This window comes from Perca fluviatilis, chromosome 10 (genome assembly GCF_010015445.1).
Source record: "Perca fluviatilis chromosome 10, GENO_Pfluv_1.0, whole genome shotgun sequence".
Classification (NCBI taxonomy): Eukaryota; Metazoa; Chordata; class Actinopteri; order Perciformes; family Percidae; genus Perca; species Perca fluviatilis.
In genome coordinates, this window is record NC_053121.1 from 31,069,773 (window position 1) to 31,091,624 (window position 21,852).

The 21,852-nt window shown below is 38.5% G+C and overlaps 1 protein-coding gene across 6 annotated transcripts in view; it reads left to right on the top strand.

Annotated features, from left to right (window-relative positions):
• ldb2a (LIM domain binding 2a) overlaps nt 1–21,852 on the top strand; it is a 91,949-nt gene that overhangs the window by 20,466 nt on the left and 49,631 nt on the right. For all 6 annotated transcript variants that reach the window (XM_039813707.1, XM_039813709.1, XM_039813710.1 and 3 more), the window contains exon 2: nt 1,349–1,451. In XM_039813707.1, coding sequence (XP_039669641.1) covers nt 1,349–1,451 — 103 coding nt within the window. The remainder of the gene's footprint in view (nt 1–1,348; nt 1,452–21,852) is intronic.

Consider the following 21,852-nt stretch of genomic DNA (forward strand, 5'->3'; position numbering starts at 1 on the left):
GTTTGACCAGCTGGGTGAAGGTCCAGGTTTAGGCCTTCCCGACCACATCTCTAACTCTTTCATCACACTCCGCGCGTTTGAGACACGTTGACCCGTGCGGCTCCCCGGTCGTCGCTGCTTATCGGGCTTGACACTGCTCGATGTTGACAACGCTAATTGTCAACATCTGGAAAGTGCTTGCCATCCCTCAGCCCTGCGCAGAATGAAACGCAGTGATCTGTCATAACGTGTCAGAGGAAATTAGCATCAGTCGAACGTCGGTGGGTGGAGGGGTGAGGGCAGGGGAGTAGAGGGGGGTCGTCCTGCCTACATTATCTGAGGTTTTTGGGAGCAGGGGGAGGAGGGTAAACGGCTGTTAGAGGAGTAATGTCAGGGCAAAGTGATTTACATGAATGTGTTTAATCACAGAGTGGACTCTGACTACTGCATCTGTGGCACCATACATCTACTAGCACTAGTACTAATGAAATGACATGAATAGCACTTTTGAAGGCACAAGTTAAAGGTATCCTCACCTGCTTTAAAAAGTAGAAGCAGCAGTGAATTATACAGCTGTTGGACCTCGGCTTGTAATTCAGACATGTAGGAGCCTCAGGCAGGGCTCTCCCAATGTCCAGGCTTAAGAAAAGTAAAGGGAGTTACTAGGCTTTGGCTTTACATCAACCTGTATTGGAGCAGCCAGCATTGAGATCACTTGTTTTAACCTGATTTATAGGCTCATTTTTATATGCTTTTTATTTCTTGTTGCAGCTGTTGGCCTTTTGTTCCTAGCCTTCTATACCGTGATGTCTTTTTATGGTCATGTCATAATTTGTTTTACGCATCAATGTATAATGTATAAATGTGTTTTACGGTTCATACTTGAACCTTTTTGTAAACTCGAATGTAAAAAGTGATTTAAATGAAACCTCATCAAATTAATTTTATTAAAAACCAACAATCGAGCCAATGTGCAATAAAGGGAATATTTGCACTACTGACTTCTTATATCAAAAAACAGTGTTGCCTGCATGGTCACAATATCTTTGTCTTATCAGAATGAATATTGAATTTATGTTTTTTTTTTAAATACAGCAGCACAAGAGCAACAACCTGGATAAAGGCTATTCACTTGGTTATTAAATAATAGAAGAAAATGAAGAGTTTCATACCAAACTAAAACAACCTATGGTCCTTTTAGAGGACAGAGGGGTACCTGAAGCTTGCTTTTACATACTGCACTTTCTGCATTTTTGAGGTAAATTTAAGATTTTGATGAACTAAAGATAATCTTTACAAAAACATAGTGTTAGTTAACACTGCAGAAGTCCTTCTTTCTAAATGTTGTATTCTTTCTGTCCTATAACAGGAAAGTGACAGTTTGTGGTGGGATGCCTTCGCTACAGAGTTTTTTGAGGAGGATGCCACTCTCACACTCTCCTTCTGCCTCGAAGATGGACCAAAGAGATACAGTAAGAGTCCTATAATATTTTAACAAACCACCAATAATGCGATAATTACATTTTTTATTTGAAATAATTGATCATTTTTCAAGAAAAATTACATAGTTCAGTTTAAATCCATTAATCTTTGCTGTAGGTGAGTTTCTTTTCTGTTGTATTTTATGTAAAAGTGAAGAAGAAAAAAACTTTACTTAAAAGTTTACTGCTGGTTTGTGCATTCATGGCGCTTCGATCGACACAACCTTCACCAGACACTTCTGTTGAAGTTGCACTGCCCTCCCACACACCATACATTCTGGTGTGCAGAGCTTTTTTTCAGTTATTTGTTGTATTTTATGTTTATATGTTCCAAATTCTGGCATCCCATTTTCCTGAAAGGGTCTTAAACCAACGACCTCCTGGTAACATGCCCATGTCTGTCAGTATTAGGTTGCTGGTGTCCCAATAAGACCTTATAACAGAAGTTTGGTGACAGAGAGGGACAAACCACCATAATACAGCAGTGCTAAATTTTAGAGAATAATCCCTCATACTCAGAAACCTCAGTTTGTGATGTTCAATCATTCCTAGTACTGACTTTGTGATGAAATTGTCAAAAATAGTGCATTTGTTATTTTCACTTTTCTTTAACCTGCTTTGTCTTTTTCCACTTAAGGAATTGATTTCCTACATTTCCCAAAATGTCTTTTAACACCTCTAAGAAAAAAAAGTGTGAGCCTGAAAATAAAACATCTGTACCACTGAGTCACCCATTTCTGTATGGAGCCCTACTGAGTCTCCTGTCAGTGAGAAAATTGGTATCCCTCCCACTTCTAACAATAGTTTTCTCTCTGTGTGTGATTTGCTGAACATTCGTGCAACATCACACGTAACTACGGGTAACCTCTTTCTGACAATTTCATCACAGGCCTCTATTGTGGCCAGTCTTGAAAATAGGCAAATTATTGGGTATTTCTGTATTGAAATGCTTCACAAAACATCTGCTTTTGTGCAAGACCATAATGGTGGTTCTTTATTATAAGTGTGTTGCTATATTGGCACTTTTTACCAAGAAGAGTGCAGTACAACCTGATACCATATCTGTATAGAAATTAGGGGTGTACGATTCAGAAAATGTCACGATTCGATTCTGAATTTTAGGCTCACGATTCGATTCAATATCGATTTTCGATTCAAAAGCGATTCTCGTTTCAAAAAACGATTCACAGTATGTAAATGTAGTTACTTGTCCCATGTGATTGCAGTAGACATACAATTTAAAAGAAAAGAAACACAACAAATTAAATGTAGTTTGATATTACTTTATATGTCTTCATACAAAAATAAAAACTTTTGCAACTAAAAACTGTGCCAAGCTTTGGCCAGCTTTCAAATACATTTAATTCAAGTATAAAACTGTTAAATAAAAGAGCTTTTACATTTAGCTTGTAAGTGCTGTACTCACATCAAACAAAAAATACTGCTAAATGTGGTTTAAGGAATACTTCAGCTACCAGGTTGACTGTTGAAATGTGAACTCGACTGGGCACATTGAACTTCCGAAAATTAGGCCCTTTCTTTTTAGAACTGTGGCAACTACACTCCATTCAACAGAACTTTTGTGATGTGTCAGAATCACCTAATGGATACACATTTAGGTGTATGTGTGTGTGTGTGTGTGTGTGTGTGTGTGTGTGTGTGTGTGTGTGTGTGTGTGTGTAAACAGTTCATAGTCCACCACTGGCTGGAATCTGTACATTCTTTTGCAGAAACAGAAGCTGGTCTACGTGTTTTGGAGTGAGCATGCTCCGCTGTGCAGTTATGATGTCTCTGGCAGTTGAGAACACTCTGTCTGACGCAACTCCAGTACCAGGGATGCACAAATAGCGCTTAGCTAACTTAGCCAGGAGGGGAAAGACAGTCTCATGGCTCTTCCACCAGATGAGGAGGTCTTCTGAGAGTGATAATGGATGGCATTGAAAGAGAGTGCGTTGGTTGACTGGCACGTTAGGCGGAGGTACTTTAGGTTGTTGTTCGTCCACATCTTTAATGTTAATCTCTGGGTGATTGCGTACCATGTGAGTTCTCAAGTTTGTGGTGTTTCCAAAATACTTAACTTTCGCTTTGCAAAGCATGATTCCTATCAAGTTCAGTCTTCCCCTTGAGGTTATTAAAGCCGAAATGTGTCCAAACTCTCGCCTTCAAAGAGGATGGAGCAGGTTGAATAATTATTTTGCCATTGTTTGCGCCATAGACAGTATATCATGGACCAACAGATCCCGTTGCTCTGGACGGAGACCAGTGAAGGATATTAGAAGCACTTTTCCAGTGAGCGCTGAGCATTACTGCGCAGCCTCCAACTGAGAGAGACAAAGTAAATGTGACGTGAACAACCTGTCTGAAAGTTGTAAGTCTTCTGGTAGCTGTGCCAAGAGAAATCTCAATCATTGCCAATCTTGCAGAGACGGAGAGCGTAGGTATATGTAACGAGATAACATGGGCACAGGCTAATTATTGCTAACTAAAATGCTAGTTGACATCAGTAATTAAACCTAAACAGCTCATGTAAGTCCAAACTGCCTGCAAGCTTCTCCTGTACTATACGGTAATTCCTCTACTATGCGACAGTAAGTCTCATGGTTATGACACAATCGTTAGCCTATTTTTACAAAAACATCTGCTAAGGAGCCATAACGTGAGGTACAAGGTAAGTGAGCTTTTTATACATTGTCGCGTTTCTTTAGAAATAAACAATGGACAAATAGAGCCTTAAAATTCTTCAGATGTAAAGTTATTCGCTGTCAAAGTGACGTCAAAATGAATGGCAGTCAATGGAATGCTAACGGGAGGTGATCGCTTTGTAGCATCAAAATGGCGCCATAGGAGGTTCGAGTTCTGAACATGGTTTGCGCCGACTAAACTTCTTCTGCTCCACTTGTTCTTCAATGGTTATGACAATAGTGCCCAGGCGTCAGTGTGAATTTGACGCAGCACCATCTATGGGAATGGCGAGGTAATGTCATTTAAGAACAATAGTGTCAAAATGAAAAAAGAAAAAAAATATGAATAGATTTTTGGAAGTCTATGAATCGATTTTGAATCGGTAGAGCTTGAATCTCGATTCAAATTCAAATCGATTTTTTTGCACACCCCGAATAGAAATGTTTCATTTTCAATAGAGTTGAGAAGTTGGAGGAGTCAAGGCAGGCTTCCAGGGTTCCAGATGTAAATGCTGTGTTCATTTTCTGCATAGAAAGTGTTAAGTGCAGTTGAAGCACTTAACAGTTGAAGCTCTCCTTGTTAAATAATCAGAAAAAAAGAAGAGCAGGTGCATTACGATACAGTATATCTGGCTTTTTGGTAAAAAGTCAAACGTACAACACAGTAAAAACATTAAGAGAGAAGTCAACCACAACTCCCAAGGAGCATTTTGATGACAAACATCCCATCCTAAACTTAAAATTTAAGAGTGATATTAAGAGTGAGCTTAAAGGTGCAATATGTAATATATTTACTGTATTAAATCCAAAAATGAACCCAATGCGTCATCAGATATTAAGGAAACATGCTAAGTTGAAATACTATCTTTTCTTACAACAATGCTAATACCAGTATTTTCTCCTTTTGAAATTTACGTTCCGTGATGGAATGTCTGTTTGTGTTTTGGCCTGTGTGTTGTTATCAACTGCCCAGTTTGACAGCCAGGCCGGGTTGCCAGATATACCTGTAAAAACGTAAACCCAGCGCGCTACATCTGTAATACAGCTATGGAAGCTGCAAACAAACGAACGGGATCAACGGAGATAGATTCTACCCGACCTAAAAAAAACTTGGAGATATTGGAGATGTATTTGAAAGATGGAGACAGCTTAGAGCCCAAAAGGACGCCGAGTTGGCTACTTTCCTCCTGAACAGGTAAGCATTAGCTTCAGGCTAATTTATCACGGCTACTAGGGATGGGCATTTTATGTCATTTCAACATTTGTTTACGCACATTGAACTATATAGTACTCAAGTTGGTTACTCGCAAAATCAGTAGACACACAGCTAGTAAAGTGATCTCGACTGGTCCTGGCTAACGCCGCCATGCTAACGTTAGCTAACGTTACCGGAGGACCAGGCAAGCGGGCCACGGCTGTTTACAACATTTAGCCTGTGCAGCGGCCGTAGCAGACAACGGTGAGTAAGTTATTTTAAGCCAACAAAGTGACCGTGAGTTTGCAGTGGGTTTAGCGATTGTTGCCTTAATTCTAAGCCAATAAAGTGTATATTTCAGTAGGGTGGAAAAGGACGACAAGGTAGTAGTATTTTAAGCTGTTACTACCGTAATTTTAAGCCGAAAAATTGTCTGTCTGTCAGGTGGAGAGGGCGGCGAGGTTGTTGTTTTTTTAGCGGTTTCTACCGTAATTCTAAGCCGAGAAAGAGTATCTTTCCGGCGGGTGGAGAGGACAGCGAGGTTGTTGGGTTTTTAGCGGTTCCTACCTTAATTCTAAGCTGAAAAAGTGTGTCTATCAGTTGCGTACAGAGCTCCGTGTAAGCATGGGCTTTTATGACTGTCAATATAGCCAGCATCTAACGTTAGCTACTCCGCTGTGCTGTGGAGTAATGTCTGGCTATGCGAGACAAGCGTCTAGCAACATTGTTGGATGCTCCGGTCTCAGCCTGGCAACCTCCATGAACTCGAGTCTGGGGAGGATGGGCCAGGGGAGACAACTCTCTCCAGTATTTTGAATTTGGACTGCAGTAACTATTTTAAACGCTAGCTGTCAGTATTATGCATATTGCGCCTTTAAGATAAAGATTTGCACTTCATATAATTATTATAAAACATTTAGCAGTTTAAATCAGCTCAGTTTTAAACTCTGAATCATTTCATATTCATTTGGCAAATATGGTATTTCGTTGCCAATTGCAACAGCAAAGAATTTGCTACAGCTCTGATTTTGCGCCTCTCTATAGGAATGGTGGCTGAAGATCAGAGTAAAAAAGAATCGCCGGTGCAACATAGATGTCTTCTTACTTTATAGTTTTTTTGGCTGAAGCTCATTGGTACTGTAGTATTTAGAGTCAACTACTATACCATACTAACAGAATAAAACATAAACCGTAGAAACAAAATATAAATAATTAAAACTGATGGCCACAACATAAACCTATAGTAGCCTCACATTATCAAGTTACTACCTTGTTTCTATGTTAAAGAACATTAAGGATATCATTAAAACATTTTTTTAAAAAGGTAATTAACAGTCGGGGAACAGTGGCTCTTGACACTTTTCAACTTTATACTACCACTAGTAGGTGGTGTGCTATAGGCTACTGATTGAATTTTATATTCACATTAGTCCTGTTAGGAAAATCATGTCAGTTTTAAAAGAAAAGTTCAACATTTTGGGAAATGCACCTTCTTGTTGAGAGTTAGATGGGAAGATTAGGACCACTCACTTGTGAGTGAGTTAGGTATGAAGCTGGAGCCCACAGCCAATTAGCTAAGCTTAGTATAAAGACTAGAAGCAAGGGGAAACAGCTAGCCTGGCTTTGTGAAAAAAAATACTTCTTAAGCACACTAATTAACACATATCTTGCTTGTGTAATACAAACAGAAATGTAAAAACAACGATATAAATAGTTACACCAAGTAGATCCCTATGAATCTACAAATGGTTAACTACTAAGTTTCAGAGTTAAATTTCTAGATAGGAAGAGTTCTTATATTCTCATAGGCTCCTGTTCAGTGTTTTTTTTTTTTAAAGGTTGCGATGGCCTGAGTTTCAGGAAACGTTCTCAACACTCGATACAAATAACTCAAGTTAAATACACCAAGTACAGCCACAGTACGTGGGCTTCAGCGACAAATGACAGAGCAGTGGCTGTTATTGAGTTTGTGATATTGTCCCCTTCATCTCATCTGCATTGGTTTGTGTTTTGATATCTGAAACATATTGAATATCACACAGACATAGATAAGGACGGGGTGCTCTGAAATGAGCAGATGTGTAGGGTTTCTGCTGTGTTAGTGTGTGTGTGTACTGTATGTGTGTGATTCAGCTCAGTCATGGAGGAGGAAGAGAGAGAGTGGAGGATTGTTGTGAGCGGGGCCACGGTTTGCTTTTCAAATGTAAAAATAAAAATCCCCAGTGGTGTAGAGACGGTAACCCTGTTCCCCCGGGAACGGGAGGCTTAACACCATGGCGATGATGACTCACCGCCAGTCGCAAGCCTTCCTCAATTCACATTCAGGTGCGCTAAGCTACATACACACAAACACATCATCCAGGAAAAATCCACCACCCTCAAATGTACCCAGCTAAAGATTTGACTCAATAGAACAACTAAGAATGACACCTTCCGAAAGTGATGATGTTGTCTGTCTATGCTTTGCATTATGCAGCATTATATATCGAGAACCACTGTACAATATATCACAAAGCAATTGATTGCTATATACTAGAGATGGTCCGATACCATTTTTTGCTTCCCGATACGGATTCTGATACCTGAACTTGCGTATTGGCCGAAACCGAGTACCGATCCGATACCAGTGTGTCATATATTTTATTATGTTTTAACAACTGTATACTATCCCTGTATGTGGATGGTAGTATATGATATTATTTCTATCTTTGTTGTCGGTATGGCTCAGGTTAAACTCTTTGTGAAACATGAACAAATACAAACAATGAATGCCACAGAACTTTCTTTTTTTCTCTAGTTTGACAGTCAGTTATAACGGGAAAAGAACATAAATAAACTACTTTAACGTAAATTTTCTTTAGGGCTTTATTACGTGGTATCGGAGCATAAACTCCAGTACTTCCCGATACCGATACCAGCGTTTTAGGCAGAATCGGAGCCTCGGAACTTCTCTACTATGTACATTCCAGTAGGCTATTTTGGCCACTGCTCAGGGCTATGTTATGTTGTTAATTTTAGCTATAGCTACTGAACAACGTGCAATGATTCAGCAGGTAGGAGGACTTCAGTGTGTTTCTCAAGGTTACTGAAGGTTTTTGGGGGAGAATTACCTATTTGTTAACTTTCCATAAATGATGACACCATAGACAAATTCATCCAGAGTCCATTGCTGGCTTCATATTAGAAATGAGAAAACTAGGCATAGTAAACAAAACAATTTTTTATTACATATTTTTGGTTTACTTTTTATGTTCTGTATTTTAAGTTATGTCAACACACTTTGCTACAGTAATTTTGTTGCAGCCAACTCTGCTCTTATCTGAAAAAAAATGTAAAGAAATAAGTAAATATGGCTGCAACTAGTGCTGGGCGGTATTTGTATTTTTTAAGACTCTGGCGGTTTCACTGTATATCACAGTATTTTTTTTCTTTTGCATGACTGGACCTTTATATAGGTTTATAATGGCTTATTCTACTGTGAGGAGTACCATACAACAACATTTTAATGTCATTATGTTTACTATAAGCTTTGATTACTAAATGGTTTTCTTGGCTCCACAACATTATACAATATAAGAAGGACATTAGAATGCATGAAACGGTTACAGAATGTTTTTTATTGTGCAAACTGCAAAGTAGTAAAATAAATGAACTTAACTTAAATAAATAGATATACCAACAACTTTAACATTTGTTGTATGAACACTACCTTGACCACAGGTATGTTAAAAAACCAATCAAATAATTATTCATTTTTTACACTGCACTGTAACTTTTATTCTTGTATTTGTATCTTATTCTATTTTAGAGTTTTATTTTCATGACCATTTTTAATTGGTCTTTAATGTTTAATGTAAAACACTTTGAATTGCCTTGTGCTATAGAAGTAAAGTTGCCTTGCCTTGCCCAATAACCTCAGCCTGTCAGTCTGTCACCAGGGCATAGTGAACGTTGTTGTGCCTTTCTGTCTCGGAAGTGAAAAGATAACTGCACCGCAATCTCGCCATTATATTATATTGCAACAAACGCTGTCTGTGTGAAGTTTTGAAAACTGTAACCACACGCTTTACCGTTGTTGACGTGACTCACTGTGACCTAAACAAACTGCCGAGGCGACGTAGACTCGCTCCGTCCGCACTGCACCGCTGCGTGTGCGTGTGTTCGAGCTGAGCTCCGCTCTCTGTGAAACATGCAGAGAGGACAAAGAAGCTCGCGCTCTCAGGTACCGAAATTTGGCACTGCTTGATTTAACGTGAATCGGTCCTCGGTAGTACCGGCCTAATTCTACCCTTGTGTACCTCCTATAAATTTACTAAAATGTGGCTCAGCATTTTTATCAGTGTTAGACAGTTGAGGTAATTTAATATGTTGCTTTTAGGTAGAACTACCTTTTCTCTCTGAAGCTTTTTTCTTCACCTTTTCTATTACACAGAATCATTCTAGTTGCACGGAAATTTCTATCCTGTGTTATCAGCGGGCTTTGGACTCTTGCATCCTTTGTTCTTTTTCTATTTTACTGTTGGCAGTCCAGAAATTTAAGCTCACTCTGCTCATTGTTAGTCACTCTGTACAAGAGCATCAGCTAACTGCCTAACATATGAAATGTAAATTTGGCCGCCAGTGGCCTTACTCTGAAATAATCTTTGCTAGCAGCCCTGTGAAAGCGCATATGTAGTTAAAGCCACACAGGTCAGAACAACACTGACCACACTGGAGATGTGAGGGTGTGGGAGGTGGAGAGTGGTTACCAGTGGCCATCCATACATGTTGCATGAGTTGCAACAAAAGGAAAGGTTGTAAAATTTTTCAGTGTGTCTTCACACAGTTGTACTAAGTAGATCAAAATGTTTAAAAACTCAGTATGCAGCAGTATAGATTCTAGATTTGAATCCTAAAGCTGAATTGCTGTAGTGTAAAAAGTGTGCTTAACATTATAGAGATTGTTTTAGCTCTACAGTATCACACAACAATTTGTCTTGGCATTTCTAAACTAAAGACAGAATATTAATATCATAAAGATCAAACATACTGTACCAACCGAATGAAAATGGCAAGTCTTTATATTTGTGGGTTATTATATGGAGAAACAATCATAATGTATTTATCATTCCACAGAGACATTTTCTGTATAATGTATGGAGGTATAAGGGTAAGAACTGCAATCCTTGTTGAAACTGAATTATATATATTTTTTCAGTCATACTGTAGCTTATATGATAATTACAAGAAAACAATCATTTCACTCCAGTCTGAGGTGCTCTAATTTCATAATGTTCAGCGTAGGAAAAATAAGAAGAGCCAATTTACCTAATCTGTTTTTTTTTATTGCATGGGCCTGTGTTAAGGTTTTTTGTAACTCGTCTCCAGCCGTTTTTCATTCTGGCCTCTCAGAGGAAATAAATCATATTGGAAATGCCTGCGTGTTGATTGTTGGAGGACGAACACTAACGCATTAATGTCCTCCATGAGCCTCCAATTCTTTATGCTTAAATCAGTTCTGACCCTTAACGAGGGCTGATTAATAAGTCAATATAGACAGAAAGCTCTTTGTCAACTTGGTCAGTTTTGATAATCTATGAATTGTTTAAGTCATTTATCAAGCAAAAGCGCCAAATATTCCCTCTATATCCTACTTCTCGAAATGTGAGGATGTGCTTCTTTTCTGTGCTATATGTTTGTGAATTGAAAATTTGCAGTTTTAGTTAGTAGGACAAAATAAGTCATTTGAAGACATCGTGCTCAGGGAAATTATAATTGGCATTTTTCAGACAGAACAATGACACAAACAACATAAAAATGAAGTTTTAGTCAAACAGATGTTTGAGAGAATGTCCTGTGTACTTCCCAGCTACAGTTTATGTTCCTTTTGATTCTGTGATTCAAACCAGCAACCTTTCTCTTACCCCCCCCCCATTAGTCCTACTCTTACTTTCATCCACGATAAATCCACTCCTCACTGTGGCTTTAGACTGTTTATCATTATGTAGTACTGAAACAATTAAGATTAAACAATTAGTTTTCAACAGAAAATAAGTCAATCAATTGAGAACTGAATAATTGTTTAACTAAATTATCAAGCAAAAAAGCCAATCATTCACTGATTCTGAGGAGAATTTGCTGCTTTTTAACATAAATGTAAACTGAATATGATTAATCAAAGATCATCAACATAATAACAGATAATCAAAATTAATTCTCAAATGCAGGGTATTTTTCATTGACCGCTGTGGCTAAATCACCAAATGTAACAGTAATTGTACTGTCTACCATCAACTAGAGAATGAGACAGAAAACCTTCAAATGACAGTTGGGTGAAATGGCAGAGATTTGATTTGTCTTAAGAGCCAGAGTATGTGGTTGCTGTCTGAATAATTTCCCACCCTGTGTCACTAATGAAAAGCAAACTTCACCAGATCGTCTGTTGTGTCTAATTGTAATCTAAATGTATCAGTAACAATAACCATGTCAGAAGACGACATAAGCAGCTTATCCAGACAGATTGCATTATTTCTTGCCTCGCCTTGTTCTTGCAAAGATTTGAAGAGCACTAAATGTGAGCAGTGAGAATTTGTAGTCTCCAGTATGTCATAATATTTTATAGCGTCTTTGGAAATAAAACTTATTAAAGCCTATTATTGCTATGACAGTATATTGCTTTGATAAAAAGTAATATTTTTAATGTGTGCATCATTTTTCATTTTTGGAGGGAGAGTTGTTTGGTGCATTTTTGTGTACTCCTGTATGTGCTTAAAACAGTTCTCCATTGGTGCAGGCCAATTATTGTTTTCTACACCAAATATTCAGAAACTTTATCTAATTATACCCCCAATTGCCATGGCCTTAACATTCGCCCCAGTACCTTGTCTGGCTCTGCAATCTATGAGGCATCTGATGAAAGCTGCACTCCATGATGCAATCAAAGAGCAAGGCTCATTTTAGAAGTAGTTCAAACAAGGGAGGGAAAACTCTTCATGTTTAGTGGGCTGATTCAGGGCAAACTGCAAAAGTGATTCACAACACATTTACAATTCATCTAGTTATTCTTGCATTGCAGCACGCAATTATTGCAGCGATAAAATGACCACAGCTAATAATCTTTAAGCAAGCATGAAGACATAATGAGGAGGAAGAAAACACGGGGGAAACAGCTTTAATACGTGTGAACGGATGAACCAAACGGCCTCTGCCGTGAAGTGAGCTTAACAAGGGACTCACTTGGTGCTATGAATTAAATCCGGAAAGTTTTTAATCAATAAACACATTATGTTTTATTTATTGTCTTGCACATAGCAGCAATATAATACTTAGCAGTTTAGCAAGTCATAGTTTAGTCTGATTGTATCTTACACATACAGTAAAACATTACTTCTTTACAGATTTCATATCATTTTGAAGTTTATTTTGGGCTTCAGTCTTGTATTCAGCAAAAGACATCATGTGCTGTTACTAGGGGTGGTACAGTTCACAAAACCCACGGTTCGGTTCATATCACGGTTTTAGGGTCATGGTTTTCGGTTCTGTACGGTTCTTGTTATTTTTTCATTTAATCTTTAACACTAATCACATGCTGAAATATACTTCAGCATGTGATATTTAGCTTAATTATCCACAATGTAGGATACGGTATTCAAATTTTTTTATATCATGTAATCATACACAAACTGAATTTGACTTGACTTTAAGCACATTATTGGGACCATCTCTGAGGAAAGTATACAGCAAGAGGGAAGACATTGATGATTTCAACAAGCTCTTCATTTATTTGGCAAAAAAAGGAGAATGTGTATTGCCATCTACAGGAACTTATGTGCCTTTTTAGCACACAAAGATTAAAAATATTACAGAATATCAATTGAAATAACTTGCATTTATCAAACTGCCAACTTCAGTGTAGCTCTTACAAAAATGTATCCTTTAAAAGAAAAAGAGAGGATCTCTTAAAGCTCCGTCTTTTGAATAAGTCAGAATATGTTAAACATAAAAAAGGTTGTGATTTTTTTTTTTTGTATAGTTCTTTAAAAATAAAAAGGAAACTTGTTTTGGGGAGAATAAAATTACTCTAGGCTGAGTTTTCCTAGTAATCTTACCAAAAAAGCCCAGGATGCTGCAAATGTTGGTGTAATATATAAATGGCTGGTGGATTTAAGACAAAAACCAATAATTTATTAATTAATCAAATTTGAACATGTCTGTCAGTGGCTTGTTGATCTTTACATTGTTAGTTAATTTCCTATCCTGGCCTGGGCTGGGACACACATTCATACGGTTTGATGAAGTACTTATTGGACTTTAATAACGAGCGTAGCTGTCCTCAATTTAGGTCATTGTGTCGTCTCATCTCCGTTTTTTTCTGCATCCACTGTGTGTATGTATTTGTGTGTGTGTGTTTGTGTGTGCGCGTCAGTCGCGGGGGGGAACTGAGCAGCCCCGCCCGCTGCAGAGAGCCGACAGGATTGAAACAGCAGCCGCTTCAGCAGCTTTAGAGTGAAAAAACGCAGCGTACATTTATTCTAAAATGTATACAGGTTGGCAGGACGGTCTAAAATGTCTTGCACGGCCTTTCGCTGTACGTTTTGTTGGTAACTTGTCCACACCTCTTCTTTCGTGGGAAAGGGAAACACACTGTCTGAGGTCACATACGGGCACCTGACGGGCACGAGGCTACATTGCGCATGCGTCGAACCTTGCGACACACACACGCTCCGAACCGAGACAAGTGGACCGTTTTTTCATGAACCGTGCCACCCCTAGCTGTTACTTATTAAAGGTATACTCTGGATTGGAAAACAGGATTGACACCATAAATATGCTGTAAAATGAAAACAATGAACTAAAAGAGGCTAAATAGCTCAACTGAGCTGCACGGTTACATGGGAATTCCTTGTTGTTGCATCAGTGCAATTGAACCCTTTCACATCACATGTAGTTATTTGACTTCATATTAATAAAGACATCCATTTGATTAAGTCTCCAGTTCTGAAATCAGAATCAGAATCAGAAAGCAGTTTATTGCCACAGTAGTGGCACTACATGGAATTTGCCTTGGTTATTGGGTGCATACATACATACAAACAAACAAACAAACATATGGTACATTAATGAGAATAAACAATAAATACCGGTGTAAGATACACCACAATGATGTCCAGTGTGTCTATTGTATATCATTTCATAATGATGTTAGTGTGAGTCCGGACCTCTACTACCTTAATGATATTACCAGCCAGTCTCAGCCCAGTATTAAACCCAGTATGCATTGGCCCTAAACATGATCTAAATTATGTTTACAGTGAGAGTTAATACAGTATTTGTGTGAAAGAACCTGAATGGAGGTCTGAGATGGAAGGATAAGTCTAGTGCTGCGATCTGACTCCCTTTCTGTTGAATAAAAGATTGACAGTGGATGTCTGGGAAGGGCTTGTTGGAGGGACGCTGTGTTATTGAATTGGGTGGTGGAATGAAGAGAAGGAGAGGTGGAGCCCCAAATGAAGGTATGGGAGTGGTGCAGTGTCGGAGCCTGCCTGTCTGTCTGTCTGTTTGTGTGTGTGTTCGTGTGCGTGTATCTATGCCTCCATATCTGTATCTTGGGAGTGTGTTTTCTCTTTTCGAGTGATGGCGAATGTTTGTGTGTTAATGTGCATGTGTAAATGAATGTGTGTGTTTGTGTGTTTGTGTGAGAGTTAAAGGTGGATGCTTCTGTGGAGGGGGTTGTTTTCAAAGGAAGATGGGCGGTGGTGGGGTGCGGGGGGGGGGGGGGTGCTGTGCGAGGCTGCTTTACAGAGAGATGGATAGGATGAATTGAAGGTGTAGAGCGGTGATTGGCAGGCGGGATGATGCGGCCCTGGCTCAGCTGCAGCGCTGAGATGTAGGCTGCTGCTGATTGACAGTCGTGCCGAGCCTGGGAACCACAGCGCTGGGTCGGCCGCAAAGAGAGACAGAGACAGAGAGAGAAAGAGAGGAGAAATTATAGATTTAAACCAAAATATGTAGCCACAAACATTTTGCTGTGTGTTCTGTTCCTGGGTAGTTCGCCATCTATTGTAAACTATGCTTGTGGTATTTGTATGACATTTTTGTCATATGTGCTAATCAAGCTGTCTATGGGTTTAACTGTTTTGGCCAAAGGGAGAATGATAAAGAGAGAAATGCCTCAGGCTGGAACAAATTATTTAATTATTTATTATTTTTTATTATATAAAATGCAAAGAAATTGTGGAACATGCCCTTGCCATTACAACATTCCAGAGCAAAAAGTGATGACTTCAAATGAGGCCAGACTGAGTTTGCCATTTGTCAGTTTTGCATTTTTCTTGATAAATTACTTACACAATTAAGCAATTATCTACAATTAACTATCTATACTTTTTAATTATTATTTTACGTCAATCAACTAATCAATTAACCAACAAACAGCACGTTCATTCTTTGTTAGATTGCTGTCATTGAATTCTCAATGTGTAATGTAAAATATTGGACCTTTTTTAAAGGAGGACAGCCTTGAGTATTTTTATGGGTGTCCGTGGAAACCAGAAAAGTTTCAAAAGTGTTTAAAGATGCTGATTGGTGAGGTTGTGCAAGGTGATTCACCTCATGAAGCTGCTTTTAAATGAATTCATTACTTTTTCCCATTGCTTGGTGATCTAAGTTTAGTGTCTCTAACCCTGTGTTAGGCAACTTTGTTCTCTGGCCTTGGTTACAGGCAGCTTCTGAATGACTGCAGACCTTCAAAACCAGCTTTGTGAAGCTCATAGCACACAGGTTTTGATGAGGCTGTGTACTCAAAGTGCTCATTTCATTCTGTGGTAACAAAAAAAAATCTTTGTATGTCTTTGTCAGTAAGTTTTAATCTAGAGGTCCACACTGGACCGTTTCTCTTCTAAATCATAGTCTGTCCGCTTCTGTAGGATTTCCGACCATTACAGCCTGATCCCCGATCCCACTCCTCTCTGAATACTCCCGCTTATAACAATGTTTTCTCTGAAATCCTGTCTGCCCCATCCTTCATGGAAAATGAGAAGCATGTAGCCCTTACAGTTGTTTTTTCTAAATCTAAAGAAATGCCATTGCAGTTACTCAACTGTTTAATAATCCACCTTTAGAAGACGTCAACTGAAAATAAGCCTTAAAACCAAAACAAACAGCTTCAATTTGAGACATTAGGAAGTAAAAGTGCATAGAAAAGTTATGGATCATTTCTCTGTTTCTCTCTGATGGTTTATGTTGTTTCCCATGGCAACCAGTAAACAAGATGCTGGAAGGTCAGACGTCAGAGCAGCAGTGTTACTGTTGCTATTTGCAGATCTGATATGGATGAGAGATGCCAAGTTTAATGTTTAAAGAAACCGTACAGCACGTAACTAAGTACAGATTAATTTATAATTCCAGGCAAACTAAACTGAAACGTACCTCTATTTGGTACTGTAATCCTATGCACATTGATAATGCTAATGTTAATAATGGTGACTTTTTTTATTATTGTGTCATGCATACAAATATGCCCAGCCTTTACAGGATACCACAAGTAAATATAAACCACATCCAGAATACAGTGCCTATTTTAAAATGTTCACATGAATATTTACATGATTTACAGAATCAGACTTTTAGACCTTTACGTCTACAACGCTATAGTTTATTAATTAGTAAAAAAAAAAAGCATAACTGTTACCACCAAGAGAAACTAAAGTGAAGGCTAATAAACTAGCCGACTTTAAGACATCAAAGTTAAACAACCATTCTGGCTTTGACTGGGTTTACTGTAAGACCAATACAAGTAGCCTCTCCTGCTTCCACGTGGATAATAGTAAAAATATCTTGCACCCACCACATTGGTGTTGGGTCCAGTAAGACATGAGAGATCCCAATTCTTTTGCAGCTCTCTATTTTGACTTGAGACCACTATTCCACTTAGCTAAAGCAGTTTGTATGTGCGATTTGTTTGCAGTTCTTGTGTCCCGTGCCTAAATTGGCCATTAAAACAAGTACGCATTTAGTGATATTAAATAATTATTAAGAGAATGAAATCTAATTGCTGGTTGTGTTTTTGTTATTTTATACACTTTCTAACTGCAACGTCTCCCTGATGGCAATTAAGACATGGAGTTTGGCCAGTTGATTGTTTAGTCAGTGCCAGAACATAAAGAGATTTTCTATTTGTGTCTATTTTTCACCCAGCGATAAGCCTGTTATCGTTGCCTCTCTGCAACTGGCCTCCTCTACTCTCTGTGTGTGGTTTGTGCAACCAATCAGATCGGATGCCAACAGTGTGAGTTAGAGTTGAGTGAGGTGAACATGGTCACAAGCCAACCAAGCAAATAGTAGAACAGGATGTTTATTTCATCATAGGAGCTAGATATCTATATTGTAAGGTTGATAAATGATTAATCAATCTACTAGTTATTGTGAGGGCTTAACCATGAAAACTGCAGAAACATATTGCATTTTGAAGTTTTACAGAATTATCTCAATCATATGTTTTAAGTGCATTCATCATCAATAATTAAATGTATTTTGCTGTGTAATTTCTTAGGGTATATTAAACATTTTATGATAATGAATATTTCAAATGAGTCACTTCACTTTAAGCATGTAGAACTTATGAAAACATGCCGGCTGCAAAATACAGCTCTTTGTGCTAAGTGGATATTGAATATTAGACCATGATATACTGCAAATGTCAGCCTCAAATTAGCGGTGTAACTGAAAAACTGATGCAATTAAAACTATTAGGAATCACCATCAAAGGGAACTTGAAATAAGCAAGAGACGAAGACAGAATGATGCAGGAGTGAAACTCTATGACCTTATCATTTTCTTCTCTAAATCAACCTTTTGCAGTCATGCCAATCAATAATAGAGGCCCAGCTTGATGTGAATCCAGTTTTGATTTCTGTTATTCTCCTGGCGATCTTTTAATGCAGCATATGAGGATCTGTGGGTGTAAGCACATTGTGCATTTTATCTGAGAGTCTGATGAAAATATACAGCAGCAGGCGTGAGCAGTGGCTTTTCTTGCGCTGTTTGACCAGAGAAGAAAGAGATAGGCCTTTTAAAGACATATTGTGGTTCTTCTGAGGCTGCCGGGAATCGTAGCCTTTTTTCGTTCTAAAACAATATCCGATATCTGAAATAATTGACGCCTACTCTTTCACAAAAAGCCTGCTGGCATGAAAGTAAAGCACATTAGGAGGTACCAGAGGACTCTCTCCTTAAAAATATTATTGTGTGCCATTACTATTTTCTTGTGTGCGATTACTTCACTTGCACCAAGTCAATTTTGTTTATTGAGTGCTGTTAACAGTTTTTTAAGCAATAGCACCTGCATGTGTTTGCAAGTGTTGGAATAAGAAAAAAAGTCTTAATTTTGGAAAATAGTTAAGTTTATCAAGTTCTGCTTTTATCTGAAGGGGACTTGAACCCGACCTAGTTTTTATAGCAATAATATCTGAGAGGTCCCTTCCTTACTGGGATTATGGGCATGACAGCGAAGCAGTGAGCTATGACGTTTAGCCGCTGGCAGAAGGGGCCCATAATTTACCATAAAAATGTCCTATTAAGTGTTCTGGACTTTCTTTTAACAATACATGACTAATGGCTAAAAACTTTTCTTCACAGTAAGTTCAGAATTGAAAACAAATTAACTCCTCAGTTACCAAAAGAGTAGGCATGACAATTAGAAAAGACATCTTAAAATACAACTTGGCATTCCTTTTTTACAGGGTCATCATCTGTGTGGGCATATTGGAAGTTAAGAGTGACGGTGGATTGCATAACTTGGCTGTCTGAGTGTAATTTGATAGCCGGACCCATACTGGAGTTTTTATAATGATATCAATATTTAGGATTTTAAATGAAGAAGAAAAAATATACGTAAATCATTAGTAGTTCTTAAAACTTAAACACATAACATAAACAAACAATCTTGATATTAATCCATTAATCCCTTAGATTTAAAAAAAATATATTATTACTATTTTCTAATAATTTTCTAATAAAGGGAGATACCTACTGAGTGGAATATTGTACAGTTAAAAAAGTGGTATACGAACTATATAATGGTGACACTGTTTCTAAATGACCTCAAACCTAATTTGGCATTTTCTATAGTACAAGTTGTCATTTATCGGCTGACAAATACACTGATACCGATATATTTGCAGTAAGAACAGTGCAAAAAAGAGAAGATGAACAGATTTACCAATTTTTACTTGGAACCTGTTTAATCACTGATAAATCTGTTATTTAGTCTTAGAGATGTGAGGTGGGCCTAATAGGCACTACACAAACCCAATTCACAAATCCACGGCTTCTACAATATGATATCATATGTAGTATTAGAGTTTGTATACAGACTATGTGGAGATTGGTCTGTCGGTTTGGTTTCCAGGTGGCCTGGATCAGGGTGGGTACCATTGTATGTAGCTAACAGGAAGTAGGGAACCGCTATCGGAGGGCACCAGCTGTCCGTGAGGATGGGCAGGTCCACTGACTTCCTGTTTCTCAACACTGTGTGTGCCCTGGAGCAAAACAAAACCAGCTTCCCCTTCCAGTTTGAGAAACAATAGATGCTGCAAACAGCCATCCTCTTCTCCCTCTATTCCTCCTTCCTCACCTTTTCTCCATCTTTTTCTCTCCCACATTTTACTCCTCCCTTTTCTTCTTATTCTCCTCCTGTCTTTTTGTTCTTTTTGTATCCTTTTGTATCCTCATCATTCTTTTCTTCCTTCCTTGCTTCTTCTTCCACATTGTCCTCCTTCATCTCTTCTTTACTCTCCTCTCCCTATTATCCCCCCCCCCCCGTCTCTCCCTTAACTCCCTTTCCTTTATCATTTTCCTCCATCTAATGTTTGCATTTGTACAATATGTGAATCTAAACATGTGGCGTGGGCGTTCTCTTTAATTTTTCAAATCATCCAATCATGGTTACTCGAGATCGCCGATCGATCTGATCACCAGTCTGACAGGCTACGGTAGCTTAACTGGCTACACCGGCTTGGCTGTCCTGTGTCTATGTGTTGGTAGCCTCTTGCTTCGGTCGCTCCACGCAGTTATTTTGTCATATTCTTCATTACAGCAGCTAATTATCCACTTTACATTTAAACCTAACGTGACACTAACTATCTCAGTCAAGCGCTCGTAGCGATCCAGGGGCGATTCTAGGATCAGACTTTTAGGGGGGCTCAGCCCTTTATGAGAAAGTGACACGGATACAGTGCCTTGCAAAAGTGTTAACCCCCCCTGCTAAATCAGTAATTTCATTAGCCGATAATCTCTGAGCTAGCTACTGAACAACGTCAGCTAACGTTTTTTTGACACTAGTAACACTATGATGGAACTAAACCTGACACTTTATAAAGTCACAGTAATAACGAACAATTTGACACAATGTTCTAACATTCAGCAATTTTAGTTGCTTACATTTCAATTTGCTTGAGCCCCCCTAAAAAGGGTCTAAAATCGCCAATGTAGCGAGCTCCTTTTGGCGTCTTTTAGCGTTGGCTCAGTGGGCAGACTTTAGCGTTCCACCAGAAAATAAACAGTAGGGCCCAAATTCTAGATATGACAGTTCTGATAGTAAGTTAGTTAAAATTGCTTTAACATATGCATAGGAAAACAACACTTTGGCGAACAGGGAAAATGCACAACAGAAAGACGTTTAGTAAAGTTAGCGTATGATTGGATAGAGCTACACGTTAGAAAGTTGCTTTCAACTGAAAACAATGCTATTGGCTGTAGAACCTTGTTAATTTTCATTGATAGTCAAATGTCACCGCATTCTAACCAATACCCATCAATAAATAGACATGTGCACACACATACACAGGGTTCAAAATTAGCACCATCTACCAGCCAAATGCTGGTAAAAAAAGTGGCTGGTAGATTTTCTTCACTCACCAGCCAAAAAAACAATGGTAATCTATTGAGTGGCTGGTGAAATTTGAACATTCACTAGCCGTTTAGCTAGTTGACGAAAAAGTTATTTTGGACCCTGCATACATGCACGCCCACTCATTACTGTATCTATCACTACCTTGCGTGTCGGGTGTATGATGGCGCAGTGGATATGACACATGCCTTTGGTGTCGGAGACCTGGGTTTGATTCCCACTGCGATACATCAACCAATGTGTCCCTGAGCAAGACACTTAACCCCTAGTTGCTCCAGAGGCGTGCGACCTCTGACATATGTAGTAATTGTAAGTCGCTTTGGATAAAAGCGTCAGCTAAGTGACATGTAATGTAATGTATCAATTTCCTCTTAAGGAATAGCTCAGTGCTTAGTGTGTGTTTAAAAAAAAAAAAAACAGGCAGGCAGTAAGAAAAAAGCTAATTTTAGATCCCGCACACATTTAAATACCGGTTGTCTTGTTTTGTCGCTTTGACAAGGTTTGAAAAAAGTGTACACGGTGGAGAGGGGGAAACTAAAAACCAGATTTTTATTTTGTTAAGAAATAGTTTGCACATACAAAACTTACAACTTGAGAAGAAGAACCCAAATTCTGTGTAACACAATGTGC